At 37.5% G+C, this 27,847-nt stretch overlaps 1 protein-coding gene across 4 annotated transcripts in view; it reads right to left on the bottom strand.

The window, feature by feature from the left end:
- Positions 1–27,847, bottom strand: part of SEC24D (SEC24 homolog D, COPII coat complex component) — a 113,346-nt gene that overhangs the window by 21,348 nt on the left and 64,151 nt on the right. For 3 of the 4 annotated variants that reach the window (XM_062574049.1, XM_062574048.1, XM_062574047.1), the window contains exons 3-8: positions 27,286–27,412; positions 25,058–25,206; positions 22,762–23,037; positions 21,802–21,923; positions 18,127–18,238; positions 16,598–16,725 (exon numbers count right to left, since the gene is read on the bottom strand). In XM_062574049.1, coding sequence (XP_062430033.1) covers positions 16,598–16,725; positions 18,127–18,238; positions 21,802–21,923; positions 22,762–23,037; positions 25,058–25,206; positions 27,286–27,412 — 914 coding nt within the window. The remainder of the gene's footprint in view (positions 1–16,597; positions 16,726–18,126; positions 18,239–21,801; positions 21,924–22,761; positions 23,038–25,057; positions 25,207–27,285; positions 27,413–27,847) is intronic. The other variant, XM_062574050.1, reaches the window with a different exon arrangement.

Raw genomic sequence — 27,847 nt, 5'->3', positions numbered from 1 at the left:
GACCACAAAATAACATTTTTCCCCCTTCAGCTTTATTACAGATTCTGAGCAGGATTAGGTGAACTGTTGCAGCCATAATTGGCAAGAAAACTTGCTTGAGCTGCAGTAATCCTGTTTTTACTTAAATAAACAATGCATCTTGCTTAGGAAAACATGAAACAAAGCGTCTGGAAAAGTACCTCCTACCATGAATGAGAAAGGCTAAATTTACACCTTCACAAGCCTATTCTGGTATTTATCACAAAAGGAAACAAGGATTCACACCGAAAGCCTACAATAAGAGTTATTCTAGCCTTGCAGTAGTGCCTGATAGGAGCCAGCCCAGCCTACAGAACTGTGAAGGCACTGGAAATTTAGCACTCTAGGCTGGCTTTTTCCTCTCCCAAAGGGGTTCTACAGTTTACTAGGAGAGCTGCTGGCCTCAGCTATTTTACTCTATCAGGCTGTGCTTTTCCCAGAGAAATCTATCTGATGCTCATCTGTTGCACGTGGCTCTCTCAAACAGGTATTTGCTAAAAAAGCTTGTAATATCTTCTCCTAAATACCTCCCCTGCTAATGCTGCCATGTTATACGCTCCACTAAGATTTATATGTTGCCAGGGTTACTAGCTATAGTAGAAGATTTGGAAGCAATACTGATATTTACTGAAGGAAAGTACACAGAACAAATAAATACAGCATCTTAAACATTTGTCAGTTCAATTACATCGACCATACTTGCTTATATTCTCTGCCAAAACCAAAGCTAAGGGAAGACCTTTCCCAAATGTCTCCTTCAGTAATAACTGCAGCAGTTGGAAGAGTCCTATGATTATAATTCACGTGTTTGAAAAGTCATACTTGAAACCATTACACAAATGGAAATCTGTTCGATTATTTCTGAAACTTTACTGAGAACAAATGTATTTTGCATTTGTCTCTCTCTCCTTTTTTTCTTTAACCTTACTCTCCTCAATCCTAACTAAACACTCCTGAGCATAAGAGTAAGGAAATAAACGCAGAGTTGGACCACAAGACAGATCTCCACAAGAGGAAAAATGCTGACACCTCCGAATGCTAAAATTATTCCACTAGCATATTCATTTATTCATTTAAACTTTTTCTGCCTCTTCTTACAGAATGCACATACTTCATCTGTTATACATTTTCATCTTTTACTGGTGCATAGGAGTCTTTGAATAACTAGAAAATCGTACTTATCCTTTTAGCATTCACCACTTAAAGTATAAGTAAACAATAAAATACACTGTATGGAGACAATTGTTTTACTCCTTTATTTCTCCCATGGGCTTAATGCTTTTGTCAAGGATTTTATACATACGAGTAGATTTGACTATATGAGTTTAAGTGCTCCCTCCTGCTCTACTGAGGTATTATTTTACTTTGTGTTCTTCTATGAAAATTGAGTTTAACACAGATTAACCAATAATGTCAGCTGGTAAATACCAGGATCATTTCTCAGATATCAGTACCCAGGCTACAAAACCTGTTCAACAGCTTCAATCACTTAATAATTTTTAAAACTTCTGGATTTTGTTTCATTACTAGGCAATTTTCTGCTTATCATTCTATTGTATTAGTTTAATGAGGCCTGGATCTTGTCTGCAGGTAATAATATGACAGAATATGACCTGGTACAGAAAACAAAACAAAACAAAGCCTATTCCTGATGTAGCTATACACACTGGTTTAGTAATTGGGTTGTTATAAGCGGCGTGGAGTCTGGTTGGAGGCCTGTGGCTAGTGGTGTCCCCCAGGGCTCAGTACTGGGTCTCATCCTGTTCAACTTCTTCATCAGTGACCTGGATGAGGGGACAGAGTGCCTCCTCAGCAAGTTGGCTGATGATGCCAAGCTGGGAGGAGTGGCTGACACACCCGAGGGCTGTGCTGCCGTTCAGAGAGACCTGGACAGGCTGAAGAGCTGGGCAGAGAGGAACCTCCTGAGGCTCAACAAGGGCAAGTGAAGAGTCCTGCACCTAGGGAGAAATAACCCTAGGCACCAGGACAAGCTGGGGGCTGACCTGCTGGAGAGCAGCTCTGCAGAGAAGGACCTGGGAGTGCTGGTGGATGACAAGTTGACCATGAGCCAGCAAGGTGCTCTTGTGGCCAGTAAGGCCAAATCGTATCTTGGGGTGCATTAGGAAGAGTGTTGCCAGCAGGTCGAGGGAGGTGATCCTGCCCCTCTACTCAGCCCTGGGGAGGCCTCATCTCGAGTACTGTGTCCAGTTCTGGGCTCCACAGGACAAGAGAGACATGGAGCTATTGGAGAGAGTCCAGCGCAGGGCTACGAAGATGATCAGAGGGCTGGAGCACCTGCCCTGTGGGGAACGGCTGCGAGAGCTGGGCCTCTTCAGCCTGGGGAAGGGAAGACTGCAGGGGGATCTTATCAATGTGTACAAGTACCTGAAGGGAGGGTGTCAAGGGGACGGCGACAAACTCTTTTCAGTTGTCCCATGTGACAGGACAAGAGGCAATGGGCAGAAACTGAACCACAGGAGGTTCCGTCTGACCGTGAGGGGGAATTTCTTCCCTGTGAGAGTGACGGAGCACTGAGGCAGGTTGCCCAGAGAGGTGGTGGAGTCTCCTCTGGAGATCTTCAAGGCCCACCTGGATGCAACCCTGTCTAACGTGCTCTAGGTGACCCTGCTGAGTGGGGAGTTTGGACTAGACGAGCTCCAGAGGTCCCTTCCAACATTACTATGAATTTTAAACCCAATTTTGATACATTTAGTATTATCCAATAAAGAAAACATACAAAACCATCAAGTGAGCATACTCCAAAATACCTTACCAAAAATGAAGACTCAAATATATATATATATATATACATATATATATAGCACGAATAAGAACAGTCACAAAAATAAATAGCATAACATTGGTGTCTACTTTCTTCTATACCTTTAATAAATAAATAAACTTTTTTAAAGGCAGAAGAAAGAAAGAACACGTTTTTTCTTCTCTTTTTATATTTGGAGTGGAAATCTTATTTTTCCTCTCCCTTTAAGCTTCTTAAAAACAAACAGTCAATATGAAGTTCCTTTTCAAAATACCAGTTTAGAGCCTTGTTTGCAAAGATTTATGAACATGTTTAACTCTACATATCAAATATTTGTCTCCAAGTCACTCAGACTACGTACACTGCATGAAGTTAAAACATGTGCTCAAGTCTTAAAGGAATAATACCCACAGGCAATGTTCTGTAAATTTTTACTAGGTTGCATTCTGCTTTGTCTTACCCAGAGAAATAAAAGACGAAGTATCAATGAAATCATACAACAGAAGCAGGTTATTTTCTTCCTAATAAACTTGTAAAACCTTAAAAACCAATCAGTGAAGCAAAACGCAACCAAGAAACACATGCAATAGAATTTCCACCATCGTAACTCTTCACTCAGGAGTAAGTAATGACTTAGTCCTTACTCAGTCTGCTAAAAGCCCCCACATATTTGATTTCTTAAATTTAAATTTGTATTTACATTCTGGCATTTTAAATAATTTAAACCATTAATTCAGTAATGAGCAGCACCTAATAATAAAGTGTTCTGTATGAGAATTTCAGAATACACATTCTGATGAAAAGTATCAAATCACTTCTTGAACACCAGGTTGTGAAAAAACTTCATAAGAATGACATTTTTGAGGGCATTCCAATATAAAACTCGATTCTTCACCCATCAAAAGAAATTCTTTCCGATTACGTATATAAAATGCTATTGCAGTTCCAACTGTCAAAGTAACCACTGTTACTTTGTACTTTTCAGGGTCATACATATATATGAAAGGCGAAATATATATTTTTATATACATATATATATTTAATTCAGATAGATTTCTGTGGGCATTAAAAAAAGTAAATAATGTACATGCATTAAAAAAAATCATAAAATAGAGCAAGTATGCACTAATGAATACACAAAAGTGTCATCATCTAAAGCCAAAAGCAATGCTGCTAAATGAGAGTCCTGGTTTACATGCTGTACTCTCTATAGATGTCACTGTACACCAGAAGATGGAGAAGAAATTTTTGTAGTCAGTTGCAAACTCCCAGAGAAGCAGGGGAATAAGATAAAATCCAAAAATCTTAGAGAGTCCTTTTTTTCTGAAAACCAGTGAAACATTCCTTTTTCTTTTGCCTTTCAATATATGCAATTATGAACTTTTTTCTCTCCTTCCTTAAATCTCTACCAATAAAAACTGAATCAAGCTAGATCTATTTGGACATCTGATATATTCACATGTTATGTCCTTACATCGCTCTTCGTTCTTATCTCTTCACAACCCTTCCCTATTTGGCCAACCAATCAAGAACAGAGACAGCATCTCACATAAACGGACTCTTAGATATTGGTTGGTGGTTTTCCAGCACTATCAAAATATAAGTACTTATCAAAACCAATGACTAAAATGAATTCATGATAGCTGAAATTAGAATTGGATTGGACACATCTAAGGGGTAGCTAGTATGCACTTTGAAGGAACAGAGGCTGAAAGAATCAGTTACTCTTGGAGGCAGAATATTATGGCTTTAACACTATGGCTTTAACATTATTGCTTATTAATATAATTTTAATTATAATATATATTATTATATCATAATATTTATTATACCATATATTATATATTTTATTGTAGCATTACATTACAATTAATATATTAATATAAATATTAAGATTTATTAATATTATGGTTTTAACATGCTAAATATATGTTAAATATGTTAAAGCAAAGGGGGATTGGGCAGCAGAGATGGGAAATGACAAACCTGCATAAACTTTCCCTTCTCTGGAAGCTCAGGGCTTCACCGGAGTACAAATACTGAAAGCTGATCCTATAAACCATCACTTATCCCACTATTAGTCCAAATATAACTGGGAAATCAAGAGTTTTATTTTGTACATATTTCAGCAAGAACATCTTTTAGCAGTCAGTAAAATATCAAAAAGCAATAGTTACACATTGGTGGCACAGCTCCAAAATGAAACACTTCCATATCATTTACCAAAAGGACTGTAACCAATGCTTTAATGTCTCAGAGAGCTGAATTACTGAGCATGCTATTAAAATACAGTTCTGACCCACTCCTGAGGGTTCCCCGTGATGTGAGCAAAGTATCACTGTATTCATATTGCAGGATCAGGGCCTCAGCTAGAAACTATTAAGTGTAGAAATAAGGCTGTGATAAAGCTCTAGATCATCATGGCACAGCTCGGGAAGGGTACTGTAAAGAGAGAGTCAGAGAAGAGAAAGTCTCTGTCTGGAGAAAGAGACATACACAAACACTGAAGAAAACTAGTCATTTATCATGCAAAGAAATACACACAGCATGCTATCTGCTTTCACCGTCAATTTGCGTGTATAGACTGCGCTGCATGCTGAAGCTCCATGTGAGATATCTTAGCATTTGCCTTTCCCTACCTAAAATAGCCACGGCAGATTCCTAATTGCTCCTTAACACAAGCTCTATCAGTACAGCAACAGGTCTGCCTTAGGGACCATATTTTTGCCTTTAGTTTTACTCCATGATTGTTCAGATGCATTTAATAGCCCAGAACTGAAATGGCAGGAATGCTATCATATTGAAATGCGGCCCACACAGCTTGCAAAGTCTGACTACATCCAAGAGGAAATGGCAGAGTTTTCAATGAAATCAGTCTCTTGTCTTTCACACCCCTTCTCCACCCTCTAAGAGCAGGAATTCGCCACCAGTTCCTCTATGTATTTTTAAGAAGGTTACCATAGCAAGTCACTGATGGAAACGCTACACAATGTAGCGTTGTATACTACACATAACAAGCTGCCTGTTCAACTGCAGATTTTATCTGGACACAGATGATTATGACAACATATCCTACAAAACCCCCAGATTTAGAAGATCTAAGATTTCAGGAGACTACCTAATGGTCATTTTTAGATGCAGGCTACTTGTTTGCAAAGGAGAAGAATATCTCACAGTTTTGGAGAGATTCACATCTCTTGATGACTTCAGGAATGACGGTTACTTAAAATTATACTCAGTGATCAGCAATACAGTAGCAGATAAAACATTCTATAGTTCTATGTATGGTAAACATTAAACATTGTATTTGCACAACTCATTATCAGAAAACAGACACAAAACTACCAGCTATTCAATCCAAACAGGATTGAATCTAAAAATCCCATTGACAAACTGTGCAGTTTGCCAGGGCAACAAACACTGTTTCTAGAATGATTATTTATACCAACATTCATGCAAGTTTATTTATTAAAATAGCTATATACAGAAATCTAAGACTATACTACATAACTTTCTGATGAACAGAGGAAGATTGTTGACTGAATGAAGTACCACTGCTTCATCCAAACCTTATGTTTAATTAGTACAAAAAATAGAGGAGGAAAAACTCCTCAGGATTATCAAAGAGAAGACTGAAATGTAAGATTTATGTTTTCTGGATTCATGATATAGGGTTTTAGCTTTGTTCTCCCCGCTGCCCAACTGTGTGTATTTCCTAGGACTGCTGGAGGGGTTTATTTTCTTTTATTATATCATCATAGTTTGCTTTTGAGAAAGATTAACCACCCTACAAATAATCACTGGGTTTTGGGTTGCTTTACTGATTTGCATTAAAATGACAAGTGAAGTATTTCCCTTTGTGATTTTCCTATGGCCTTTTATCAGAAACCATTCCCTCTGAAGTCAGAAATGATTTTGCCTATTCTTGGATTTTAGATGCTAAATGCTATCAGACTCCTCAGCAGATACGACTCAAAAATCAAATCTGGACTATCTCCTCTGCAAGGTTCACAGCAGGTTCAAACATTCTCTGTAACCAGTGCTTTCTTATCTATTTTCTTGTTTTCTTGCCTAACTGCAGCACAACTGAAGCATCAACGATATCATGCAGTATATCCTGATCCTTACAGACCACATGATAATCCAAGAAGCATGTTAAAACCTTTTTGCTCAAAAACACTGCAGACCCAGACCTAACATTTAACTGCATACTCAGCAATGCAGAAACCACTGTGCACGGCTGGTGAGTTTCAAGTTAGCACTGCACACAAGACATGATCCAGTATATAACAAAATAATTAGAAAGACAGTCATTGATTTCACTGACTCATACCTAAATCTTTCCATGCAATCTTCATTCAGCAAGCACGTTTTTATTCATTTGGTTGCAAATACTACCCTCAGAGTTGGCAATGTGAAAAGTACAAATACAGGCTACTCTGTTCAACATGGGAAGAAGGATTTTAAAAAGTTTGAGGATGAAATAACAATACAGCTTTGGCATAGAAAAGTCATCCTTCCCATTAACAAAGCAAGAACTGGCTTTTAAAAACTAGGTAAGCTTATTCTTTGAAACTACTATACCACACAACTGACAGAAGGGAAAAAAAAAGAAAAAGAAAGAAAGAAAAAAGTTTAGGCTTAAGAGAAGCATCACAAGTTGTCCTGGTCACAGATCCCAGGCAGGGAATAGCAACCATTAACAAGATGGTACTCTCTAGCACTTCTCAATCTGAAGTGCTAACTGTTATTTGGATGAACAGACATGCTGTATCTCAAGTGAAGATCAGCAGCCAGGATTAGCTGATGATATAAGCAGGAGTGTGAAACTGGATAATCAACGAACTCTGCTGAACAACAGACCTCCAAAATGTTAGCACTTTAAAACAATTAGATCTCAAACAGGAGCCATCTCAGTTCAGCCTACGCTCATCCCAGCAAAAAGGGGGACTGGTGCAGAGGCATACACACAAGACAAGAACAAGGGATGGAATAAAAGAGATACAAATCTTCTCTAGGACACCCTACTCCCATCCTGTTAGTACCATTAAGTGTGATATGCGCATGTTAAATCACATGAGAGGAGTCAGGTTCATGCCTGTGTTAATCCACAGCTCCACTTCCCACACATTAGTATCACAAATGGTCCGGCATTGCAGTCCTATTCTGAGATTTTTTGGCCTTACTTTCACACTAGCTGTGAAACTGTTGGAAAATACAAAAGGCAACTTTTAAGAAGACTCTCTACAGACACAGTAAGTAATAACCACAAGAGAGCTAGTCTAGCTTTAATGGTCACAGGAGCTTAATTCTATGATTTTAACAATATAATCAGAATTCCGATTTTCTGTGAGATGGCATTCTGATATTTTCCTCTGTCTGGCTTGACATTCATTTCACTCAGAATGAAATAAAAGATATTTAGCATCATATTTTACAGAAGTAATCGGAATTAGTAAAGATATCTTGTTCAGGTGTAATTTTTATTTTTTGCAGACTACCGTAGCAGAGTTCTAAGGTGTTTTCAAGAGAGCAAAGCAGCATTTAGGCTCAAATTGCTACTACTGACTTCTCCTTGACAAGCCCAGTCTCTTACATGTGCTGAATGGTTACATCAATGTTAGTTTATCTTCACATATAATTTTTCAAGATTGCTATAAACATCTAACATCTCAGTTCAAAATACAGGCGCAGCCTACTCACATGCAAACATAACAGCTACACCAGCAGATCAATTCTGTTTTAAAAGGTCAAAGACCATTTAACACAAACACAGCTGTTACCATTTCTAACATGCTCTAGAGTATCTTTAGGATAACGAATCAAGCAACACACCAAATAGTGCTCGTGGAATGCAGAGCTCAAGGTTTAGGGAACAAATATTTAAGTTCATAAATAAATCTGAGTGTAGCACTGTGATCTGTGAAGCAATACTTATCCTAGATAAAATGTTCCAAGAGGAGAGCATTATCAATGTTTTTCACACATTTTAGCAAGAAAACTAACTCAGTATTTCAGGATTGTTTTGGCCTACAGAGCTATTGTCATCTTTAGAGGCCAAATATATGTTTTTCCATGTGTGTATATCTGTGTGTATCTATCTTCAAGATTTGAGAGAAAAAATAATTACTGAATTAAGATTTACAACATGAATGAATCATCTGATGAACAGAGTGGTTTTCTCTCTCAAATATCCAGAGCTGTTTCTCTTTTGTTAGAAGGTATTACTGAAACTTTTTAAAGTAACTGACTACTCATGTTTGCATGTCTGAGAACTTTTTACAATAGGAGCACTCTTGCTGCTATTTTTGCACAGCCAAAGAAACTTTAAGAAAATTTAAGAAAGAAACTTTAATTAGAAAAGAAACAGGTTTAAGAGTGTTTTAACTGGAGGGGGATAAAATAGCTTTGTTTACCTTTGGGCTTCCTTAAACACTATTTATTTTTAAACACATATTTATTTGTAAGTAGTCATCTCTAAGGCTAATTAATTTAGTTCCACTGATATCAGAAAGAATTTGGAGTACCTAAAGGGTCATGCTGCATTCACAAACCAACTGTAGCTGCCCACTTGCCTCTACCACAGGAGTACTGAGCAAGAATAAAGATTTTTTTTTTTACGTGAGCAAAAGGAGATTTGGAATGAGTTTAATGTCCTTTTCAAAACAAAAGTTGTTTCCACATGATATAGAAGCTTAGTTTTGAAGATCAGCAGCAAAGCTAGCTGTTACTTTAAAAACACCGCATCAGGCAGGAACGTTCATATTCTGAGCCCCCCTTCCATGAATGCTTTCAGTGCTGTGATAGCTGGATGCTACAAGATGACTCTGGGACTTCCAAACATTCAAAACATTTGACTGCCATTACCCTCTTATATATACTCTTTTATTAAGACTGAGCTTCTGCTGAATGCTACAAGTAAGGGCACTGTGGGACTGAGCTATGAGCTAAGCATTCCTGCAAGGGACACCAACCTGTTCTCTTGCTCCTTTACTCTAGGGCTGAGGAGGTAATCTATGCATCCAGGTAGCATGTGTAGATTATCTCATTCTGTTAAACATACTATGAAAAAGGAGCCCAGTTTTGAAACATCAGTTTCCTGTCCTACAAGGAGAGGAACTTCCCTTCCTGTAAAAAAGATGAGGGGATATTCTGTAAAAGAAGGTTTAGTCCCTCTTATTTTCCTACAGGACAGCATTAGAGCCTAATATGATTAGAACCTAGGTGTAATCTGGTGTAATGCATGTTTGACACTATTCTAAAAATCAAAACCAGCTTCCTATTCAACATTCTTCCACATTGTTACATTCAGAATACAAATTGCACTAAGGCACTGGCAAACATAAGAATATGTATAAAAGTTTCAAAAGCAAAATACAAACTTTTCATCCTGAACTTACTAAAAAACACTATGTTCTGACTCTGTAAAGTTTCCAGAGTAACTGAGTAACATCCCTGAAGGCTTAATGTTAGAGTTTCCACAGTCTTACAATGTTTAATTTACTGTTGTTGCTATGATTAACTTTGGTTGGCGTATAAAAGGAGATAAACACCATTTCAGGAGAGCAGCATGCAGTCTGTAGAGGGAAATGCACATGCAGACTAGCAAATCCTTTTAAGCAGCTATTTTGAGTTACAGATCATACTTAGCAATAGCCAATGTAACCTTCTACTTGTGTGTAATTTTTGTTGGCAAATGCTAGCTAATTAAGTGGATATGAATATTGTTTTTCTTCTCTGTTTCCCTTCCCTATCTACTGTTGCTTACTCATTTTTTACTTCTGCTACTACCATTCTGAAGAACAGACACAAGCCCTATTTTTTTAGAAAACTAATTGCAGTATCTTAACTAAGTCTTTAGAAAAGCAGCTTCCCTTCAAATTTGTACTAATTAACCAAGAATTCTGAGTACTATCTGAATATAAGGCATATACAATTGTCAGTTTTCAAAGTCACTGTCCCCACCACCATCAGCAGTGGTGCATGGAACAACATACTACAGAAGTATGAAAAGTATTTTAAAAGGTATAATAAAACAAAAAGCATAAAAAATTAAATTAGTAAACTTACTTGAACTAGTAAAAACTCTGCAGACAAAGCCTTTGCTACCTTTGGCTGGGATAGTTCTGTTCTTACAGAGTGCCGATAGAGCCTAACAGGCTAACAAAAATGTTCTCCTACATGACGAAGTCTCGGGAAACAATCCAATTCCAAATGCTTTACTACTAAACGCAGACTAGCCCAGGGCATACTTCATAAAGAAAGCTTTATCTAATATAGGATTTATGTACCTCTAGTTAAGCACTGCAAAGTCTAGCTTACAGGCACTAGTCTCCAGAGGGGTATAAAACTCTGGTGAGATATCTGGAGATGACAATGAATTCTGGGCTCCCTGTCTCACGCATGAGAGAGTCAAGTATCCCAGAGATGCCATAGAAAAAACCTAGACATCAACCTGGAGCTAGCTAGTAGGAAAAAAATGGTGTTGTCAAAGTAGCAAGGTTTGTCAAAAATCTTTCCCACTCCAGAGTCCAGGCAGACTCAGAACTCTGAGACTGAAGTCTCACAGTCCTCTTCCGAATTAAGCTGTCAAAAAGATGCTTTGAAACGTGTTTTATTTTAACATCTGGAAAATGAAGGAAATGGGCTTAGGCTTACACTTAACAGGGTGGGTATATAGCAATGAGTTCAGGACATCAGATTATGCTACCAGGACATCTTCTGTATGTATTGATTGTTCTAAAAAGCTCAAAAATGGATTAAGTATAAAAACACCAAGCCTGAGAACAAGGAATAATATCTTGCAGCACAGTCCTATCTCTAAGCCAACTGGCTTAGTTGCAAGCTATGTTGTGGTATTGGCGCACCTGCTCTGTCTCTGGTCTGCTGACTTCCATCTGTAAAAGTGCAAACAAGGTAGCAAATTCTTCTGTATAGCCTGGTCAATGGCTTGGTGGCCAGGTCCCTTCCTGGCAGGTGACAAAGGGAAAGTTTCAACATAGTTAGGATAATGTCCTTATTGTTAAGTTGTATCACAGGAGCAGGCCTTCCACTCTCACCATGTTCTAGAGGAATATTGCAATTAGCACAGATGGCTTTGATAGCTTCCCTAAAATATTGACAAAATCGCTTTCTACTGGATCTTGGACAATCCAAGGACAACGACTGCAGAGCATGCAAAGCTATTGTCCTACTTACTATTCAGAGTTAGCAAAATACTCTCTACTCACTGATCTACAGCTACTGTTTTTGCTCTGCGTTTTCCATTTAAAGGAAGGAAGTTTTTGTTATCTACGATGGAGAGGGAAAAGTCTTGTGTCTTACAGGATAAAGTAATTTCAAATAACCTAGACACAGAGGGTCATATGAAGTCTGCACAAAGGAAAAAGGTCAGATTATCTTCAACAATACAAAACCATGTTAAACAATATGAAGCTTCAATAAGCTCTGACATTTCATATCCAGTGCATGGATATGAAGAGGAATCTCAGCTACATTAAGTCTCAAGTACATATGAGGATTACCAAGATACAAGCCTACACGGAAAAGGGTCTGTCTGACCTGTTCAGAACAGACAGCAGAACAAAACTGTTGCTAACTGTTGAAAAGACAGCAGCAATATAAAATGAAACTTTATAAAGAACTTTTGGGTGATCTCAGAGCTACATACCAGCAAGTCTTACTTCCACAGAAAGTAAATAGGTAGATACTACAATGGAGGAGAACATAAAAAGATACACAGATAATTAGGATATATAGCAGTAGAGTTGTTGCGGCTGTTGAGGAGGATCATCACTACATATAAATCTTTTGAGTTCTCTCAAGAGTCAGACAGCACTCAGGCAAGCATGACCTAGTTGATATAATGTACTTCACTTTTGAAAAAAGTCTTTTGACAGAATTCCTCATCAAAAATCCTTAAATTAGCTAAGCTCTCATGAAATATAGGGGAAGGTCCTCTGGTGAATAAGTAGCTAAATAAAAAACAGAAAACAGGGTAAAATATATAAAATATATATGACTGCTTTTCACAATGATATCAGCAGATGCTATCTGCAAAAAAACTCAAGAATCTGTTTTGCAATCTGTGCTTTCTAATGCATCCCTAAGTGATCTGAGCAACAGAGCAATCAGTAAGATGTTTAGTTTGAATCATTTTGTGCTGTCTGCAAACTATGTGTTCCAAAAATATCTCACTTTACTCAAATCAAAGACTGGCATGAGCACATAAACATTACTAAATGTGTGCCTATATAAAAATTTGCTTCAAGCTAAAGCTACAGCCCCCACACAATTCTGAGGGACCACAGTATTTTCCTCTGCCTAGCTTGACATTCATTTCATTCAGAATGAAGTAAAAGATATTTAGCATCACATTTTACAGAAGTAATTGGAATTAGTAAAGATGTCTTGTTCAGGCATAATTTTTATTTTTTTGCAGACCACTGTAGGAGACTTCTAAGATATTTTCAAGTGAGCAAAGCAGCATTTAGGCTCGAAGTGCTACCACTGGCTTCTCCTTGACAGGAGATGTTCACAGTATGTGAACAGCAGAACCTCTCTGAGTCCCCACTAAGAAAGGAGTAGATAATTAGAGTGTGGAGATTTCCCTAATTCTTCAGATTCATTTAACATTTGGATGACTCATTTAAAACTCAAAGGAGCAACCAGGTTACCAATATCCACTTCTGCTAGCTTCTGTGAACCTTACAGCACTGACACAGCTCTACCTAGGAAATGTACCATCATCCCTAAGAAAACCGTGGCTCAGTTGGATTGGTCAGAAAGCTTAATATACTTCTAAAAAGGTAAAATGGCTTTAAGCTCATCAACATCAGCACTTCTCAGAAGTAAACCCATTCTAGTTTTATTTTTTTAACCAGCTAGAGAATTAACTGTGAAAAAAAATAGAATTGAAATATAAAATTCTCATCAATAACTATTTCTACAAAGTAAAAACAAATATGAAAAAATATTGTTGAGATTGATGACACAAATGCTAAGGAGCAATAAAGAAGGTTACTTCAGAAATTTAAATATTTAAAACCATATATAATCACTTTGAGTTGTTTATGTTTGTTTTTAAAACATGAAATACTCTTTTAACTAACTTCTGTTAGCAAGCACTATTAAATGTTAAACAAAGATCACATGCTTTATTCATGCTCTGGAAACACTCATACATCTCCAAAACAAATTCATGTAGGGCTTGGTCTATGATGATAACTGTGAGAGTTAGTTTATTTTTATAGACTGTTGCTAAAGCAGTGGTGCACTAAAAATAAGTTCTGTTAAACAATGATACTGTATTCTCAAAATCTATAACAAACAAATACTTTTCATAGATCATCCAAATCAGGACAGTGAAGATGAAGTGTTATTTCATAGCAATGATGAATAAGGACTTCGTATAGGTAAGATTCAGATGTGTCTCTTGCTGATGAAATTTTTTAGCGGGGGGATGACATTCTCCTTGCTTTTGTTTCTAATGATTTACAATGTATATGTAAGGTTCACTAGTCAAAAGTTTTCTAGATTGGGTTTAGACATTTTTTGGGGATGGTGGGGGGGTTGTAGCAATATTTGGGTGACCGTAGAGGCTTGTTAACAATTCAAATACTGAACTGGAATATAAAGAATGTTAGCAGACACTACTATTAAAAAAAAAAACTGTTTTTTTGAATTTATGACATCACTGACATCACCTGCTGGCATCACTAAAAAGGCCCTTAAAGGCATCCATAAGATAGGCTAGACATTCTGAAAGGAAAAACATTCTGTGCCTTACAGTCACTGATTTCAGGCAGAAAACATCATAGTAGGAAATTTAGAAACACAAATAAGCTCTTGGAATATATTTTTACCTCTATACAAAGCCCCGTTCTTTCAAATTAAGTGGCTATACAGAATTAAATTGGTTATAAATCCCATATGGAAAACCACTTTTATTATAAGATCTTAAGAGCAAGATCTTATTTTGGCCGCAGCAGTGAAGACAAAGGGTACATGCAAGCCTTGGAGAACCTGCATCAGCCAAGACTGCCTGGCATTTCCTACGTTAACATCACCTCTTCAGTCCTTAACTTTACCAAACTATAACCATTCAGACTGCAATTTTCCACACTGGACTTTGGCCATTTTTGAGAGAGATTTTTCAGACAAAGATTTTTAGCCTCTTCTGAGAAAGAGGTTAGGGAAGAATACTCTGCTCTACACAGATTAACAAATTAATGAATGCCAATCTTTCTTTCGAACAGCTTGAGAGCACTAGCACTTTGAAACCCTCATCCAAGTACAAGTGTTTGTATATACTGCTAATTTACACACACAAAAGAGATTTAGATTTTAGCAACTCATTGATCGTCCTATCCAAACACTATGTGAGAGACATGAAATGCATGCACGAGGTGCATAAATAACTAGATGCATACTGAAAGACAGATGGAAGCAGGAAAGCAGAGTAAGTACCATCTCAACTCTGAAACCAGGATAAAGAATACTAAAGAGTAAAGTTGAGCTTGTAAAGTAAAGGGGTGGAGAAGGAGCAGCAGGAGTTTCATCTGGGAGAAAATGTGGGGGGACAACAAGCAAGGTCTGCACATTCCACTCAGGAACTGGAATGAAATCTAAAATTACTACAAACAAATGTTGAGACTCAGTATCTGCAGAACCACAAGCAACACATCTCATTTCCCTGTGGATCTTAAAGATAACTACATATTATCCTGCTAAAATAATACTCTTAATTGAAACTACAGAGGTCTGTTGGATTGGAAGATATCCACCCTGATAAAGAACAACATCTGTTTTTTTCCAATATACTTTTCCAAAAAATGTAAGAATAAAACAAAGAAAATCCAAGAGTGCAATTCCAAGCACTGAAAGTCTTTGCAATTTTAATCAGGCTTTTCTGTGCATGTGTTTTATGAGGGAGTTTTTGAAGACATGATCACAAACTAATAAATTCCATGAAATCCCTGATTTTTTTCAGCAAATTGCGTTCAAAGTAAATTAGTGCGGCATATCAAAAAGGAAATGCTGTCTGCAGATCTCTGTTGCAGAATTTAGAAGCCATATAAAAGAGGAGGCAGACAGCCACACACAAGAAAGGAGGGTCATATAAATGATGCCGTTAAATGCTGCACGTGAGAACTCGTTCATTCGCTGCTTCTGATAGAATTCTTTGGTAATGCCAGGAAATTTGGGTTTCTGACATGAGATAATGGAATACTACAAATTTTCAGAAGCACTCTGCAAATGAAGTATAACTCTGTTTGGAATACGAAAGGCTATTAGAAATGGTAATGCAAGAGAAGAAATTAATTGGGTCAATGTCTATAAATGGGTGCCAAAAATGGGTGGTAACCTTTGACTTTTTTTCTATGACATAGTTCTTTAAGGAGAAAATATCCTTATCTTGTCAGATTGTTGTGAAATTAATTACTTCTTAAAAAAATTAAATGGAAAAATACCACTCTAACTGTCCTTGTCTTAAAATGAAATTAGAATCTGTTGAAACAGTTTGTGGCTATGTTCTTTTAGTGCCTGACATTAAACTGATGGAGCTGCCACAAACTAATGACAGTTGTGGCAACATCACAAGCCTAGTGATTCAGGTAACACAGTAGTCACTCTTGTACCTTTTACTAAAGGAAGATTTTTATCCCCTGAATTTGCATCATGACTAGAGTGTTTCTCCTTGTCTTCTGACACCTCCCCATTCTCCCCTGCTCCTTAAAAGTCAGGAGTAAGACCCTCCACCCCCAATCACAGAACAACTCCCAGAAGAACACAGAAAAATATTCCTTTAGCCTTTACCTCATTTGGTGGAACTATAGCAAATGGCTTGATGACAGCTGCCAGAGGAATGTGAGCCTGTTTGGCCATATCTGAAGAACATGGGAAGCAGTAGGTAGTACATCGGATGTAACGAGGGCTGGCGTGGCCTAGAACACCCAACAAAACACAATGAAAGTACAATGACCAAAGGATCCTGCCTGTTCCAAAGATCCAGCAGCAAAACCAAAATAGCATAAAACAACAAATGCATATGCTAAGTTAAAAACATTCTTTTTTTCTCCCCATGCAAGCTTCTGTCCATATCTCCTTTTTATGTCAGCCCATTGTCCCTCCCTGCAGGTAAATCTTCTCTTGTTGCTTGAGTTTACAGCAAAAGTTTAAACATATAAAGGAAAAAAAAAAAACACGCATTTGCAATAAGAATCTCAACAGAAATGTCTGGTTTGAAAATAATCATATCTGACATTTTAAAAGGAAAAAAATATGGGTTTTCCCCAGTGAGAATGCCAACACTGTACGCTGCAGACTGATCTCTGATGTCAAGACTGCTCTAATGAAACAGTTCCAATTCAGAAAAGGCTATACCTGTGCATACACCAACATGATCATTCATCTTGTAAAATGCAGTGTGCTAAAGTCACCACACTACTTCTGGTGTCAAACTTAGCTCAGTTCCTTCTACGAGAAACTGTTTTGTGCACTGCAGACAAGAGCAATGAAAGTCAACGGGAGTTCAGAAACTAACTTCTTTATGCTCCCTTTCAACCATCAGGCTGCAGCTCTGCTTAGTTTCTAGAAAGGCATTTCCTTGTTCATCAGCACTGCTTCACCCATTCCCAGATTATGTCAAAAAAGTTTGATGTGTTTGTACATTTTGTTCAGTTCATCCAAGCACTGATAAATTAATGCTGTGTTGAATCAGACCATCAGTTTAATCTATATGAAAGTATCAAGTCTGCCATTAAGAACTGCACATGGAATATGGTATTTACAGGCTCTAGGCAGAGGAAATTGAAGCCTGGCAAGAGGCAAATGTAAATATACTAGCCAAAGGAAAACATTAAGCAAACTAAGATAGCTTGTACTCTATCCCTAAGCTTGAATATAAGTTTCCAAAATTCATATCTTAAAAGGCAATGATGTTAATCTTATTGCTAATTTTAGCACGAGACTGCATGTTTCTCCAGCATTCATCTTAAAGACTTTTACAAGTTCAAAAGAATCTGAAGAGGATTTTCAATTTGAAGATAAGAAGAAAAGTAGTCTCTCCTATTCTTACCATTTTAAATGCCAGCAATGGTTGAGGAGATGCTGGCAAGGTGGTCTCAGAGCCTTCAGTGAGGTTAGCACAAGGTGCAAGAATTCTCAACTCCCATTTGTCCCTAGCCTCCCCCCCCCCCTTTTTTTAAGGGAAGAAGTTTCCCATTTCATGTCCAATTTAGAGTACGAAACATCATTTTAGGATGAGAAATTTGAAAATTCAGTATATTTTTTTAGCCTTTGATTTTACCTAGCAAGATTTCCATAGCAGTAACATGGATAGTTACCTTGATCTTGGATTATGCAGTCTGTGGTGACAAGAGGAGGAACTTGTCCTCTTGTGTTTGTAGCATAGATCTGTCCTCCCCTAGAAGCCTTATCATTTTCAATTACTTGAATCTGATGAGCAAGAAGGAAGACAGTATGAGAAAACCAAGCCATGCATTCAGTTACTTTCATAAACACTTATGCTAACATTTATACCAAGTAATTGTTCTATACAAAAGTGCTATAAACCCAAGATACACGTGTTTCTGGGACATTTAACAGCTTGAAAACTATGCAACATAGCTGAGCAGTGTAATTCATTTACAAATAGAGTTGCTTGTAGGATAACATTACACCTACAGGAAGGTGAGACCTATACACAAAAAGTATATGAGTTGTTTAGAGCAAGTATACTGATGGCTATACTGACAGACCTTCTCTGGAGCAGCTAGCCAGTAAAACAAGGAGAGCCATTGGGTAAGTTGCTGTTACTGGATTTGACTTTCCATTCTCCCAGATTCACCTGAGATGAAAACAGGTTGCATCACCTTACTTAGATGGCACAGATACAAGTTATTTTTTGCATGACTACAGTTGTGCCAGTTGCTGCTCTTCAAAAACGAAAGCACAAGTAACTGATCAGGTAGCAACGGTAGGTGGGGTTAGCTCTCATTTCTCCCCACTAGTTGTGGGGAAAAAATTAAAAACTACAAGGTGGTTGAAAAGCAAACAGTGATCTAGAGAGCATATCACCTTCTGAGCTATATTTCATCGCTGCCATTTAGCAAGCAGTAATTTGGACTCCTAAGAAAAGTCTTGCTGGCTATTAGCTAGTATTTCAACATCGGAGTTCACGGTCTACTTTCTCTGAGTCAGACTACCATGCTGTGAGCTTCTTCCTGGAAAAAGACTGAAGGATAGAAACTACAGAAAACATTTTTTCTGAAGTGGAGAAGCTCTGACCATGGACTGATTTATTCTGGTTGAAGCAACTTAAGATGTAATTTCACAAAACACTGCTTAGGCTGGCTTTGCTATGGAACAACATTTCCTTCCTATGCATACTCTCCCCCCTTTGCACACAGTCCCTCGTCACTATTTAAGTTCTGGGCTTTTCAGGACACAATTGAAGCTATATAAAGCTGGATATTGGTCCACACTGTAAATGAGATCACTGAAATGATACCATTACTCCTCTTGCTCCCTCAACAGAGCTATCATTTTAGCAATCAATTTTACAGCATAGCCTAACAGTTGTACTGCTGTGAGAAGCAAGTAAAAGGAAAGAGAATGGGAATTTCTGAAGTTGGCTTCACCACCCAGACTGGCACCCAATGGCATTGTATCTTTACACTGCATGTGATTTTTTAATAGTAGCTGGGAAACTTCAGAAACCACTGTTGGAAAGTAGAGGGGAAAACCAAAACTAGTTGCATAGAATCCATTGATCATTGTCCAAGAGGTATTTCCTAACACATTGGAAATAATCTGAGGCACTTAACTTTTTTTTCTTACAAAGTTCCTGTACTGTAATTTAAGTACAATGCATTCCTTAGCTTCAACACTATGATTACTTTTCTCTGCCTCCTCGGCTTGTGTACTTATTGCTAACACTTGCATTAGAAAGAAACAAGATTTTACTCTAAAAAGGTCCATTGGCTGAAGAAAGCAAACCACTTTCAGACTTAGATCTGCAAAGCATCAATGTGCCATGGTATTCCGTAGTTAACTGACCTAGATATATCATTGTTCTTGGAAATAATTGTTGACAAAGCCCAGATGCTAGTTTTCACAGGTGGTGTCAGAGCACATATCAACCTCTAACATATGTAAGAAAATATAAATCAACAACGGCTTGTCCAAGCAAATTTATCTGGCAACACTACTATAACTGTATAATGTAAATATAACAAGAAATACACATGGTGATACTTGCTTCTCGTTCTGAATTAGCTTTTTGCCCTTTACAGACATTGACCCAGATCATGTTTCTTTTAAACATGTCATTTTGATCCTCTCTCTGCTGCTAAAACAAACCTTTTAGCCTATTTTAACATTGCTGTCATAGTCAAGCCTGTTTATTCTACATGTGTAATTGAAACAAGACATCAGTCTATGCTTTCATGCCAGACCTCCTCCTCCTTTTTTTAAAAAAAGGTTAGGCTAACCATTTTATCCTTCTTATGTAAAAGCACCAATCTGAAACACAGGGATGAGCAGCCTATTAAGGGTGTTACCTACATTCGCTAGTTATACGGACACTGACTCTGATTTCTTAAACAATAGTTTTCAATTACATTAAACCTGAACATTTCCTCTAACAGAAGGAATTGCAGTTGTTACGTTAACTGCTAAGTGATAACTAAAAAGCATTTTTTTTCAAGATTTTCTGAGTTTTGCACTAGAAGAACACTGGATAAAACAGATAATCTCTTCTGGAAGGAAAAAACAAAAACTCAATATAAGAAAGTAGGGCTGCCCAACCCTAGACAGTCTTAGGCTTTTACAAAAATGTTTCTCCTTCAGCGTGGCAAAACACAATCCTTCCTATGCAGTAATACTGCTTCAGCAAAGAAAGTGTGAGATTCCTTCACCCAGACTAGCTTACAGTGTGGTGGCTACTACATTTTTCTAAGCATAAAACATAGATTTTAATTTCTACATCAAAGCTGCAGAACACTGCCTGCCTCAAGAATCCCAGCTCTTCGAGGACCTTTTGGCTTGGCCAGCTGGTCACCAGGAGCAGTAGAAGTATGAGTGTCAGAGTGTGCATTTTCTCCACAAGGTCAGCTCATTTCTCCCTTCGATCTTACTTCAATCAGCTATTCTCAATAAAAAACAAGTGACACGTGGCCTTCATTTGACTAGTTATTTTTCTGAGTAACTATTAAGCTACTTTATTTAAAAAGATGAACACAGCCATCACCTTGTTCTCTTTTTACCCTAATCCATTTTGAAAAGAAGAGACAGCTTCTAGTGCATTAAAAAAAGAGGCCTGTCCTATCAGTGCATGTTTAGGCACGCTTAAACAGCTCAGTGTTTTGAACCTGTATGAGGCTTAAGCATGAACTATACCGTGAGCTACTGAAATCCTTACAAGACTATGGCAACTGGAAGGATGCTCAAACAAATAATTTTAGTTGTCTGAGGAACGCCCACAATCAAATAGTGAAGTGGCTTTTGAGCACATGACTTCTCAGCATTTAAGATCGCCATTTTAGAGTTAAAAAAAAAAAAAAAAAAAAAAAAAAAAAAAAAGCTGTATTTCTGCCTAAGTCCTGTTTTAGGTATCTATCCCCCACTAAGCTTTCCATCTTTCTGGAGTGAAAAAGGAAGGTGATTAGCTACAGGGAATGTAAGTAATCTATCAATACTGCTGGATATTCCTGTTAATGTACTTGGAGTCAGGCTTATATCTCATGTCAGCTATAAAGTTATAAAGCCTCTTTAGTTCTAAAATTAATATTATGCACTACTCATACACTCAAAACAGGTATCAGAGTACAGTAGAAGCTACAAAATTCCATGTAATTAACAAAATTATGCAAAAAATGAAACATATCCTGTGAACTAAGCAACATAAGTGCATTTTTATATTCAAACAACTACCAACTAAAGTTAACTACCAACTACTGCCATTTGTCTAAAAAGCAGCAGAAATTTATTTCCATAAAAAATAGCGTTACATTACTTACAGGGCTTGGAATAGAGTCAGGATCAAGCTTCTTCTGCTGTGGACCTGTGAGCTGCGCTGGACCTCCAGGGAAAGCACCAGGATAAGATAGCTGAGCTCCTGCCATCTGAGGGCCATAATTTGCTGCAGAGTTACAAATGACCATAGATTTAAGTATTTAAGTTCTGGTATCAAATCTGCTATCATTTTTTAACATCAGGTTTTGCCACACAGCTCATTCTTACTGCAGCCAAATGTTGCTTTTCTTTTCATCAGGTAGAAGAAACCGAATATTTTAGCTCACGTAGTCTATTGTTTTAAAAGTAAACATAAAACTGTGTGTGACAACTTTGGATCTAGAAGTCCTCAGGTATGTGCCCAAGTAGCATAGTTAGCAGAGATTCCCACAGCTACTCAGTTCAGGCCATTACGTTATTGAGAACCTCTCCAGTAACACTGGTCAGTGCAAACTGCTGTAGTTAGTTTGACAACTAAAAAGCCAGCTAACTGTTTACTGCTAATTGTTTACTTAACTGCATCAGGTAAAACAAAGCACATTCTTTGTATTCAGTTACAACTCTTTATTGCTATAAAAGCATTTTTGAAAGCTGTTGAAGGCAGACAGTACTATAAAATGGACCTGCACCTTTTTGGATAATAAAAGTCTCTTCTTCTGTAGTATGTTGTACCTTTATCCATTACCACCCAAATAATTCTGCTCCTGACCCAAATTAAGCTACTTCTTGCTACGTTCTTTTCCAGAATGCTGAATCTCTGAGGAAAAGTATAGCCTGCTTTAAATTACACTGACTGACAATGGGAATCTTTCCATTCTATTAAAAAAAAATAATAAGTTTTTGTTTTTCCAAGTCAGTAGAACATCATCCATGACTGGCTGCAGTTCCACCTGCAGTGGAATGCAGAATGTGCAGTTCCCAAAGCACATTTTGTTTTCAGTTAGATACCAAACATCCTTCCTTACCTTGCTGAGGATGATATCCAGGCCCTGGGGGCTGTCCTGGAAGCTGTTGCAAGTTAGCATTTGGGGGGCCAGATCCAGAGATCCCATCCTGTCTGGCCATTGGAGCCAATGATGGTTGAGCACAAAGGCCATTTACATTATTTGCTGGTGGAGGAATTTGTGATCCAAGCGGTAAAGCCATTTGCTGTTGGGCCGGTGGTGGTGGTGGTGGTTGTGGACCCTGAAAGGATGCTGGATGCCCAGAAGACATGTGCGAGCTCTGAGTAGCACCAGGACCTGAGCAGAAAGCCATATGTCAAAACCAACAACCTACCGTGCAGAAGGTAATCTATTTTAGTTCCTATACATTTGCAACATGTATAGGAATATTGCATCTTGTATTGATAATGCTTTATTACAGGAATTTGGAATGACCATTCGTGTAACAAATTTAGCTTAAGTCTGAACTGATTCTAATGACCAACTATTCTTTGTGGCCTCATTTTCAACGAAAACCTGAAACTGGATGGAGAAGGGAAGAGGGAGGTCAGCCTTTGACAATATTTGATTAAAATACACATAAATCACTATTTGCTTGTGTAACAATATTTCATTTCATAATGTGAAAAAACATTCCTTTTAACTTAATAATCAATTTCTCTTATATGGCACATCTTTGTTAGTTTGCTGTTTGCATTTCACTATGATAGGTTTAACGGTAGGTAAATCCATTCATTTAATCTGCTTTACAACCACCTTCTGGTTTTCATATTACAAGATGAAACCTATGTGGACTATTTTGTGTACATTGATGAGGAATAGTTAGTTCTTTATAAGAACCTAGTTCCAATATGAAATAATAGGACTCTGGAAATATTTCTTTGAGTATTTTAAAATACCTACATTTTTAATCAAATTTCTTTCAAAAGATCTATAGTAAAAATAATTTTCAGAAAAGCTAAGAACATAACCAAAATTAAGGTTGCAACAAAAGTACTGATATGTTGATATAAAAACACTGAAATGTATCTTCATTCACACATGTTAACTGAAAAACACATACAAAACACAAGCTTAGGTTTGCAGTTGGTAAAAACAGACATTGTTCCATTAGTTTTATAAGCTGTGAACTTCAGCAATCTCCCAAGTTACACCAATTTAGGCTTACAGTTAAGCAAAAACAGAAGAACAAAACCCAACACAGAGGCAGAGTGTTAAATAACCCATATCTTCAGTGATCTGAACGGCATCTGAAACTTCCAGTATGTAATAAGATAAGCAAGAATATTCTGTTCTACACAATTATTACTGAAGGCAGTATCCTGAAGGTAGAGAAACAAGTTAATTCTTTTCTCTACATAATATAAATCATGAATTGTTGCAGGGATGTTGGGCCACATTTCATCCTGTATGAAACAACCATTCTTAATTGCACACTTGCAGTTCAGCACACCAAAGCTGAATTCAAGTCTCAATTAATTTTTCTAAGATGAGGAAGGTTTAAGTTTTCACTAGCAATTGTACAGAGGGCCAAACTCCAGTAGTTATGCAGGCTTCATTCAACTTGAACCAACAGCTTGTAAAGTCAGGGCAGAACAATGATGTAATTATCAGTGTAGCTTGAACTAAAAGGTTCATCTCTATTCATATCTTACAATGATACTGACCACCAAAGTGATCTCAAATTCAAACAAATTCATCCTCCTAAATGTACTGGTCTTAGCAAAACAAGATGCTAACTCAATTCCTCTCCTTTTCAGTTGAATAGTAAATTTAATCAGGCCTCAGTAAATATTCAGGAAAAGCAGATAAAACAAAAAATAAAATCAGTGATGGCAGGTCCAATTTACACAGAAGAATTACATAATCATGTCTTTATCACATGGTTTAGTTTTGAGATGTTTTAGCCTCAAATTAGAAGTAAATGAAATTTAGATGAAAAGATAAACTGTAAGTTTTAGACACGAAAAAGATCGTTGTAAAACAGAAAGAAACTGAAAAAATGAAAAAAAATAAGTTCTACCTGCATATTTTTGCTCTTGACTTGCCTGTTACTGACAGGATCAAAAAAGAATATGAGAAATGATCAAAAAGGCAATTGATCTTTCTGGAAGGTTCAACAAATGTCAATTTAGAGCTAACTCAAGGGTATTCACTTAAGTAACAGGATGAAATTAAAGACCTAAGAACTTGACAAATGACGGCAGTCAAAGATTTTATGTCTTAGTTCTATGCAGGTCCAGTAAGGTGCAAATTATCATAATCTTAATAGCTTTAATTGAGGAAAAAGTAAATCAAATCAGATAAAACTATTTACCATAGCTATTTATTTGCATGGTGTTGAGCTGGTTAGTAAGTTGCGTTGTAGATGAAGTGGATGCAGTATTTGGATAGGCTGGTTGTGATTGATGACTGTAGGGAGGATAGGAAGAGCCTGTACAGTGAGGAGGTGGAGGGCCTTGAAACCTGAAGGGAGAGATTAGCGCAGTTATACAGAGAATTGCAGCAACCAGTAATAATTCCAGAAGGTCTAATACCTTCTCCAGGGTGATGCTGAAACAATTAATTAGGGGGGGGCAAATTCTTTACAGTTTGTTCATCTCCTGACCATAAAAAATATATTTTTGTTAAAATAGTCTTGAAGAGAGAATGCACACTCAGTAAAAAAGACAGTATATGATTTTTTTGCATACTTGTTAGAAATAAAGAAGTATGAGTATGCCTTGGGAAAGAGAGAGAAGCAGTGAAAGGTTGGTGCTCAAGAAATCTATGCTTCTGAACACACCACATCACTCCAAGCTCTTTCCATGCTTATACAGGAAGCTTCCCTACTGAGGATGGGTGAGGACACTGGGATGAACACTAAGACAATATCTGCAAAGTGAGGCAAATGAAGAGGGAGACTGTTAAGAAGTTCCCAGCAGTATGGCGAAAATGAAGACACAGGTGAAAAAACCCTGCTGCATGGACACAGGAAAACACGAAGGCAAGGAAACAACATGACAGAAGGAAGAGGTAACACATATATAACTTGTAAAGATATTTTCTACCAGGCTTTACATACTTCTGGAGAAACAAGATTGCAGGCCATCTTCCACAGATCTACATTGCTTTCCCTACAACCATTTCTAAAACTGAGGAAGGTCCTATGTATACTAGGGAAGTAGATTTCTCTTTCCTTGAAATTTTGTTATGAAAATTTCCTGGCTCTCAGTAACCTGGGAATAAAACAAGATCAAGTGAAAACAGTAAATAGGCAGTTGTCAGGTGATGACTAGAAACTAGGAAAGAGAAGCAACGTTTTGCTGGGCTGGTCATGTCAACTCAACTCTCTTCACCCCGTTTTTCAATGCCTCGTTTCTAGGTCTTTAGAACAACAGCCACTTCTCCCTATGCATTGACACACGGTCTTCTACAAAGAACCACCAGTCTCTGTGGGTCCTCTACACACAGCAATAACACACAGAAAACAGATTCCCTATTCTGATGCCTAATAAAACATATATGACTTTATTAGAACACAAATAGCTATATAACAACTAAAAAGCACAGAAGCAGATTAAGACTTTGATCAGCTAAAGCAAGACTGTTTTTAAGTAGCATCAAGTTCACAAAAACAGTTGTATGTACATAAACTCTAATTTTGTCACTCCTAAGAAGACAGCAAAATAATTAGCAATTGACAGAATTAAATGAGATAGTTAAGCATATCTGCACAGGTACAAACTACAAATCATGTCACACCACTGTAATCATCCTTTTCTGCCCTCACCTTACATCCTTTCATATCATTTTCCCAACACTCCCTTTTACATCTTCTACCTGTCCCTAGTTTCTTCTTCCTCTCTTACTTCTTCCCACTCCCTTCTTTTTCATTTCTTCCTGCAAGCTCTGGAGGCAGGACAATACCACTTCAGGTAAATTCTTCATAGTCAGTCAATCACAGACTTGAACAAATGGGCGGCAGTCACTAATCTGAAAGACTATGACAAAATTGCATTATAAAATATCTTTAGAATAATCTATGGAGCCTTGGCTGTGTCCCACAACACTGAACCACAGACATCCTACCACAGAGAAAAAACTAGAGATACCATACATATGCACCAGCTTCTGGTCAAAACTCACTAGTAACTATTAATCATTAAAAAACAACCTCTAGATACCTCACAACAGAGGATAATTAAGACATCAGAAAATAAATAAAAGCAGCACAACTCCTATAACAAACAGCAGTTATAACACCTAACTGCTGCATTTAATCAATGAGTCTTAAGTTCAAGCAGAAAGAATAAAAAGAAACTCAACCCATGATAAAGATCTAACTTGTCGTAAAATGGACCTTAATGAGATTACAGATTGCACTGTACGATCTGGCAGCTTAACGTAACAGTGACCTGAACTTGATGATCCAGTTTAGAACCGGAATAGGTCAGAACTGCTGAAGGTAGAAGGGATGTAATACTTGGATGCCAGTAAAGGAGCCAAAGAGAGGAAAAAAGAGAATGAAGAATTCAGATCTCATGTATTAATTCATGGAGTCACCTATGTGGCTGTTGCCCTGGTGTATTGGGCCCATTTGGGAGGTTAGTCTGGCTGAACTGATGTGCACCAGGTGGTGGAGGTCCAACAGGAGCTGAAGATCCAAAAGGCACAGTTGATTTCGACATACCTGCCAAACAGAAAGTACTTCCTGTAAGAAAGCACAAGATCTTCAAGAAATACAAACATACAGCCCTGCTGTAGGAATAAGAAAAGATAGATTTCTGGCCAGCTATAGAAATAAAAATGAAAAAAAAAAAAAAAAACCACACAGTTAAAAAGGAAGGAAATAGTAGTTAGTAATCTTCTGGTGAAAGAAAACAAGCAGGACCGTAACAAAGATGCAAGAATAAGAAAGTAGATGCTCCAATTCAACCTGGGATACTGAAAATCCTCTATCACTCACTCACCTTCTTAGGGAGAAGCAACAGGTCCCTTTGCTTTCTGAAAACACTGTCAGAAAGAAAAGCTGGAAAAATCTTCAAAAATTTGCCTCCATATGCAGAACCAGCAGACTTATGCTAAGAATGCTTTTTAATGCAGAATTATCTAGAACACTGACTGT

This window comes from Rhea pennata, chromosome 4 (genome assembly GCF_028389875.1).
Source record: "Rhea pennata isolate bPtePen1 chromosome 4, bPtePen1.pri, whole genome shotgun sequence".
Taxonomy (NCBI): domain Eukaryota; kingdom Metazoa; phylum Chordata; class Aves; order Rheiformes; family Rheidae; genus Rhea; species Rhea pennata.
The sequence above is the reverse complement of the archived record's forward strand: the minus strand, read 5'-3'. Positions and strand labels throughout refer to the sequence as shown.